This window comes from Acipenser ruthenus, chromosome 20 (assembly GCF_902713425.1).
Source record: "Acipenser ruthenus chromosome 20, fAciRut3.2 maternal haplotype, whole genome shotgun sequence".
NCBI classification, from domain to species: domain Eukaryota; kingdom Metazoa; phylum Chordata; class Actinopteri; order Acipenseriformes; family Acipenseridae; genus Acipenser; species Acipenser ruthenus.
In genome coordinates, this window is record NC_081208.1 from 7,221,067 (window position 1) to 7,229,274 (window position 8,208).

The following is an 8,208-nucleotide window of genomic DNA, read 5'->3' on the forward strand; positions in this document are numbered from 1 at the left end:
TATAGAGGACAGCAGCACATCCTGCTGAGCTTGCTATGGAAAAATAGCAACCTCAGAAGGGCTGAATAACCAAGCAGGCATGTAGTTCAGTAGGATGTGCTGTTTTATTTATACAACAAAGGCAGAAACTGAAATTCACTGAAATATAAACAGAATCTACTGAAAACAGTAAATATATATATTAAAAAAAGTGTTTGTGCGCATTGATAACACTCTCTACTCTGCAGCAATGCAGCCAGTTAGAATTCTGCAGTGCGTTTTAAATGAGTTCAGAGGACATTGTGGGGTCTACTTTGCATTGCTTCACAGCTTAATGACAACGAATTATTCAATAAACAAAAATAAATAAGTCGGCATTTGTTTTCATTCTTGCTGGGTTTGTAAAAAAACAAAACTGAGACAGATATCAACACCATAAGGGCCAAATGTAATGATGAGGAAGAATATCAGACGTCACCTGCACAATGTTCTTCTGATCTTGGCTGCAATGACATGGTCTCGTTGCTCTGTGGTGCTCTTCCTCTCTATTTTTATTTGTGCTTCTGTAGTGTAGAGTGCACTGTCTGCTGTGGTATTTTCAGTTTACTTCCTATTTCTCTTTGGCTGTAACCTTCATTAGATGTTTTCAAATGTTTAATAATGATATAATAAGACATTTCTGGAAGTGGGATTTGAACCCTGTTTTTTTTAAGGAAGATTACAATCTGAAAGTTGGGTCTTAGAAAAGGGAAATATTAAACAAAACTGCAAACTCGCCAGTTTTATACACAATAAAGTTACTTTTTTAAGTATGACTCCTCCGCCAAGATCACCTGTTGTCTTGTGTGAATGTGAATGGATTTTAAGTACTGGCTGGTCATCTCATAGGGGAAATATGTAGCATTCATATGAGTGTACTGTAAAATTCCTTTAACAATAATATATAATAATTTATACTTCTTTTAGAATTTCTGTGGGATTCCTATAAGAATTATATAGTGCAAATTGCAACCGGGTTTCACACCTGTATGTATAACATTTTTGTAGTCAGATAAGTATTACAAACCAGCCCCTCGCGTCCTTTGCATTGGACGCTCATTAGGTAGCTGGAGAGATTCTGCCAGGCAGCAATCCTAACTGGGGCAGACTGACGGCCATTCGAAATGGATTTGATCTCATTGCTGTTGCTGATGGAGATGAACTGACTTCTACATCGCTTTCAAGCTAAACCCAGTGGCAGATGGAAATGTAGCATATGCTTGGGGGGCACAGTTTGCTCAATTTATCTGCATCACGAAACTAACACACAATTCAGCACAACTGTCAGTCTGTGATTGAGAGATTAAAAACATAGGTGTTAAACTTCAGATCAGAGTGAACTATGCAGGGCTCGCAACGCACTGTATCCAGTGCCATTGTCCCTCCCCTGTCACACTAAACTCCCCAGCACCAAAACATTTCATTAATAGAGAACTATCTTTTTTTCATTCTTAATTTCAAAAGGTTACCAATAAAGGTTATGCAATTAAAAGAACGTTTTGGACGAGTCCTGATTTTGATTCCATTTTATTAGTGTTTATTCCTTGCACAGTTTCCTCTGTGATTAGCAGGTATTATACAGGCAGTGGCGTTGCTCTTTCATCCCATTTTATTAGTGTTTATTTATTGCCCAGTTTCCTCTGTGATTAGTAGGTATTATACAGGCAGTGGGGTTGCTCTTCTCTTCAGTTGTTAACCATGTTCTGCAAATGAAACAGAGACACGTTTTACAAAATGCGTTGCTGTTATCAGAACTCAGTTATTGCACTATTAATCATGTTTTTAAATAGGCTTTATTATTCAATCTACAGCAAATGAAGGGACTTAATACCCTATACATCTTTAAAAATAACATATATACAAACTCCTCTAGTGAAACACATTTTGTTGAACTAATCAATATTATTCTCAACATTACAATGTTAGAATACTGAAGGCCTGTGCTCACCATGTTGATCCAGTCAGTGTAAGCAGAGACGCGGGTGAAGACCGTAGGTTTCTTGGGGTAGTTGCAGCTCCAGCCAGACCCGAAGCTCACTATTCCATGGACCACCCAAGCATCATCAGCGCGCTGGCAGTTCAGGGGTCCGCCAGAGTCACCCTATTGAAGAAGGGACTGGGGTTCAGAACCAATTCAAAGAACCACAGAGACAGCAACAAACAAAAAAAGAAAGCTGGACCTGAAAGTTCCTTTGGGTAGCCGTACATTTTTTATTTATATATATATATATATATATATATATCAAAATTGAGATTACCAATAACATGCTATCCCACTGTACTTGTGTCCATTGTCAGACTGCATCAGGAAGTCACTGTTTTCTTTTAATTTTCCAAGCCTGTTGATTGATGCAATAGAATGCCATCCCACACAAAGACCTTTGCCACTGTGGGCTAGCGTTATATTGCTGAACACCAGCTGGAAGTGCTAACCCACATTTTACTGCGTGTGAACATTAAAAGTGTCTGTGTATGTTACCGTTCTCTTGCCCTCACCCCTTCAATTGATAAACTACACAGAACTGCACTGAACTGCTTTGCCTTGTAGCGAAGTTCCTTTCATACTAGTTTTATACCATTCCAATAGTTCATTCATTGTAGCTGCTTCAACACTAGGGACCTCAGCCTCTTTCCAACTCTAATCAGGGAAGATATCCAGCACTGAGACCCACCTGGCAACCGGACAGCTCTCCGTCTCCTCCAGCGCACAGCATCTTCTCTTTCACCATCCCGCCCCACCAGTCAGGCAGAGTGCAGGTCGCGTGGTCCACCACGGGCAGAAGAGCCTGCTGCAGGTTATCAGCCAGGGGGCCGTTAGCTGTGAAAGCACAAATAGCAGGTATGATACATACAGTACATGGACTGCAGTGTTGAAACTGAACGTTCCCGTCCCCATTGCCAGCCGGAATCCACCTTTTTTCAGACCCGTTTCCAGATTTATAATTCATTTAAAATAATTCAGGTTTCCTTGGGTAACAAAATAAAAGTACCTGATATCTCCATTTTAAAGTATTTATATGGAATAGAAATATCTATTTTTTTTTTTTTTTAAGGAGTAGGGTGCTTACTATAGAGGCGTCCCCAACCGGTGATGTAGCAGGGGTTGTTATGGGCGAGCAGCTGGCCCTCAGTGGGAAGACAAGCGGGCTGGATTGAATCACTCAGGGCAACATGTTCCTGGAGCTTCACCAGGGCAATGTCATTCCTGGGAACAGGCAGCACAAGAGAGGAGCCAGCTTTAGAATGCAGCAGGTTGCACAATTTCTCCACTGGCCTTACCATGCCAATGGAAGTCATTATTCACTACATAGGTCTCAAATGTGCAGTTTTTAAATAAACACATTTCATAGCAAACATTTTCATTTTAAAACATCACACCTGGTACTAATCTAGGTTAAGGAAATCTCTCTTTGCAAGCCATAACATCCAGGAAGTCTGTTACTGCTTTACTTCCTTGGTTAGTTCACCCTAGCAGTGCCCTCTGGGTCAAAGCATGTGGCTGAAAGCATGTCAGTCACTAAGAGAAGCAGCTGATTGGCTCTCAACAGGAAAGAAGCCACTGAAGTGGAAGGGACAATGTCACCCTAGAGATAAAATGACCCAGGAAGTGCAAGACAGTCTAAAGGCATGGCTTGCAAACAGAGTTTTATTTAACCTGAGTAGTAAACCTGCACATTTGAGACCTAGTAATACTGTATGGAATTGCATTGTGAAAATATACTGAATGATTTTGTTTGCTACAATTACATTACCGTATAGTCATTCATTAAACTCGTAGATATAAGTCACTTCGTTTTCATACTTTCTCTATGGCTTGCTAAATGGTGCTTTATGGAGCTTAATCAGAACACTTCAAAATATTTTGGACACAAACTGCCTAAGAGTAAACAGTAGGATTACCAATATTTGTAAACATAGAAGCTTGGATATTGTAATAAAACACCCCGACACTAAGGAAGGCATTTGCTAGTATGTATTACATTTATGGATACAACATTTGATTGATTATTGATCTCCATGTCTTCTTAATGCATTGATTTGTGTTGATTATTACCAGTTGGATATTCGAGAAGGACATTGTTTGCTGATTGCCTCTAATTGAAATCCTAACACTGAGGAAGGCATTAGCGGTTATGTCCATCAGCTTCACTTAATATCCCACAGTGTATATAACATTCACTCCACACCAGCTGGAATACAGAGCACTTACAGGATGAATAGGGAGTTCCATTTCTCGTGAACAATGATTTGAGCAGCTGGGACAGCGATGGAGCCGGCTTCAGCCTCCTTGAGGTTGTACTTGCCAAGTTCCACTCTGTATGTTCTGCTTTTGCTGAGGGAGGAAAAACAAACCCCAAAAGTGTTTATTAATTAGGAATTCCATGTCTAGTTTTACTCCAGGGTACAGCATAAAACACCACAGTGATCACACAGCTAGTAAGATACAACATAGAGGACTTCAGTGTCCTGAAACGCAACATTCAGGGTTTCAGCATTTATTATAGGATTTATTTTCACAAAAAATACGCTGTGACTTTGAAACAAGCCCCCACCAGGCCTCCAATAACAATAACATGTCAAACCTTCATCATTGGAATAGGGCTGGTAACCCCATATTAGGTTTCCTGTTCTCTAAAAAAATATATACAGTACAATAAACATTGGATAAAAAAAGTCCATAGTTCAAGTCCATATCTTTGTCCTGTATTCATTTAACTAATTGTGTAAGGACTTTATAAGCCCCGTTTTTTGTTAACATGTTCCTATTCGTGCTACATATAATGCCCAAACATCACATGTTGAAAACATGATTGGGAATGAAGGGAATGACAATCGTGTGGTCACGTGACCGTTCCCTGCAGCCTCTGTAACGGGCAGTGCTGTGTGATACACTGGATTCCGTTGTCCCCTGTTGGTTAGATGAGGTTAAAAGCTTGTTGCAGTGCGCGGGTCGCCGGTTGGTGCCCAGCCTCCGTCCTGTTACACCTGGTACTAATCTAGGTTAAATGTTAGGTTACCTGATGCAATGGGCAGCAGTCAGGACCCAGTTGGTGGCGATCAGAGTTCCTCCACAGGTGTGATACCAGTTTCCATCCTTGGTGTACTGGAGAGAGATCTGAGGAGCAGATTAAAAAGGAAACATTGTGAGACTTCAGCTTTGTTAAATGAAATATTTCACAAGACGCCCGCCATGCTTTGCTCATTGTAATACTTTACATGATACTGTACGTTGTATTGTGATAGAGGTATGTATCGGGATACATAACCTAAGGTGCAGTCTACCCAATTATTCTTGAATGTTGAATGAAGGGGATTTATCAGACCTCATTCACACAGCTCTATCACATGTGCATGTTTTTATGAATAAAAAGCATTCATTCAATTCTCCTAGACTATTGTTACAAAAGCCAACATCCAGTCTATTATGAATATAAAATTGTATTCATACATTTTTTTAAATTACTGGCTCACAAGCTTTGATGCAAATATGTCTCAATCCTAACTTGAATCCCCTGCCTGCCACTTAAATGTCAAATTCTAATTCATTTATTTAACTAGGACAGAACCCTGAAGATATGCATCTCATTGACGAGAGGGTCCTGACGAGAAATAACATTCTAGAATCAATGGCAAAAAGAACCAAATCGTTTAAAGAGAACAACAATAATTAATACAATCACAAAAAAAAAAACGGTAACACAAAATAAAAAACATAGAAAAGCAAATGTTATTTGCTTTTCAGTTCTAGGCCTCTTTCAAGCAAAGACTGACAAGCACATTGTGTGGTTGTTTTGGGAGCCAGAATTGAATTGAAGCCTTCAGAAGTGAAAGACTAGAGATATTACTTAAAAAAGCATCCGGGAGGCCTAAACGTAAATGCCAATTTGAAGTCTTGTTTCATTAGAAATATGGACCCAGCGAAGCTCTCGTTCTTACCTGCCATGGCCAGCTGTTTGGACGGGCGTCAACACCCCCGACCACTCTTGAGATGTCTGGGGCACTGGCAGGCACCCCACAGCTGTAAGCTTCAACAGAGAACACAACTTGGTATTGGTAACAGTGAGGAGAGTGCTGTGTAAAACGAAGGTGCTGTCAGGAATAGCTGGTGCCAGCACTGCAGGAACATTGTATGCCATCTTAATTACAGAGGTCCTTCAACAAAGTGTCTAAACTTCAAGTTTCATGTGTCTAGGTGTGTTATAATCTTATGCCAAGCCTTCAACTCAAATTACTATCAATTACATAGAAATGTATTTCATAAAAAAGTATAGGTCCAAACTTTCCTTTAGTATTTCTACCTGTTTTACCTTCATTGAAAAATACTTCTGGTGTAAATATTGGTTATTTACATTCAACATGTTTGAAGTTAGATTTGTTTTCTACACTCATGTACCTAAATGTTGACTATTTTCACATCTAAAATATATTGAAATCTACAGTAATGGTCTCAGTAAGTTGCAGCTATACCTAAACTAACAGACATAACAAGAACATACTCCAGAAAATCTACTACTTACCACCAGCCACCAGAAAAGCGAGGACCACAAACCTCAGCATTGCAGTGTCTTCATGCTGACTGGGGAGAGCTCCTCTTTTATACACACTGAAGAGGTGTGTCTTTTATTTTCTGTGAGAAGTATTTCATAATCCCTGTCTGACCAAATGGAACATTTATTCGACCTTGCAGATAACTGCCCTAAAAATAATATACCCCAGTGCTGATGTGGATGTATAGCATTCATCTTATTACTTATTAACTGGTATTTTTGATATTGGTAAGTCACCATACTAATGTGAGCCTTATTTTCCCATCTCTTTACTGATACAGAGCAGCACTTACCCCTAAAAAATGTTTAAAGAAACATCCCATTGTAATGCCAGTGCATTACCTAAACAAGCTATCCAACCTTGTTGGCCAAAATAAGCCATACTAAAACACCACATCAATATGCTGAATCAAGACTGCGCTTCTACTCCAGACTACAGAATGGCCTTGCAGTCTTTTCAAACCCATTCAAATACTGAAATGGGATTCTTTAAAAGAGTCGTAGTGTGGAGCTGAGGAGCCATTCACAGAGCTGTAGTGTGGAGCTGAGGAGCCATTTGCAGTACCGCAGTGTGGAGCTGAGGAGCCATTCGCAGAGCTGTAGTGTGGAGCTGAGGAGTGATTCGCAGAGCTGTAGTGTGGAGCGGAGGAGCCATTCGTAGAACCGCAGTGTGGAGCTGAGGAGCCATTCGTAGAACCGCAGTGTGGAGCTGAGGAGCCATTTGCAGAACCGCAGTGTGGAGCTGAGGAGCCATTTGTAGAACCGCAGTGTGGAGCTGAGAAGCCATTTGCAGAGCTGCAGTGTGGAGCTGAGGAGCCATTCACAGAACTGCAGGGTGGAGCTGAGGAGCCATTTGCAGAGCTGTAGTGTGGAGCTGAGGAGTCATTTGCAGAACCGCAGTGTGGAGCGGAGGAGCTATTCGTAGAGCTGTAGCGTGGAGCTGAGGAGCTATTCGCAGAGCTATAGTGTGGAGCTGAGGAGCCATTTGCAGAACCGCAGTGTGGAGCGGAGGAGCCATTCGCAGAACTGCAGTGTGGAGCGGAGGAGCGGCCCTGAAACAATAGGTTACTGCAATGGATTACCAGCCTGTAATACTAAAAACAAACAGAACTAGGAGTAACTTGGCCCTAGTTCAGCTGTTAGGGTCAGTAAATATTGAATACGAAATAATGACTGCATATTACTTTTAATCAATCTGTTCAATCATGCAATGAACTGTTGGATATTTAATTAAAAAGTTAGCCCTGCGGTACCATTCTACCAATGGCAGCCTTATACCACTGCAGCAACCCTTGGGCTACCATTGTCTTAGTGAGTACAGAACCATTGACCCTGACCCTGACACTAAACCTAACCCTGGACAATTGGATAATTCCCCAATTCTCTTCATTTATCTGTTTTTGTGATATTAGAGCACTGATCTAAATTACATTTTATTTTTTAAATAGGTTTGAACCGTGACCACTCACTATCTGTCCTGTGTTCGTCTGGGAGCAGTTACGTTATATTCAACACATGGGATTTTCTCACCATCTAGTTTATCTCTGATCTACAAAGCAAAAAAACCCCTCAAAAAAACAACATTTATTTGCCTCACTTGAGAGCTTATCAACTGAAGGACTTGAGGTGAAACTTGCTAAGG

General features: G+C 40.6%; 1 protein-coding gene across 1 annotated transcript; it reads right to left on the reverse strand.

The window, feature by feature from the left end:
* Nucleotides 1-1,529: 1,529 nt before the first annotated feature.
* LOC117425043 (chymotrypsin-like elastase family member 2A) lies at nt 1,530-6,585 on the reverse strand. The gene is made up of 8 exons (XM_034041692.3): nt 6,537-6,585; nt 5,956-6,044; nt 5,037-5,134; nt 4,229-4,351; nt 3,087-3,223; nt 2,691-2,836; nt 1,967-2,119; nt 1,530-1,721 (listed from the first exon to the last, which is right to left on the reverse strand). The coding sequence occupies exons 1-8, from the start codon at nt 6,574-6,576 to the stop codon at nt 1,704-1,706; spliced, it is 804 nt and encodes a 267-aa protein (XP_033897583.2). The 5' UTR covers nt 6,577-6,585; the 3' UTR covers nt 1,530-1,703.
* Nucleotides 6,586-8,208: the final 1,623 nt, after the last annotated feature.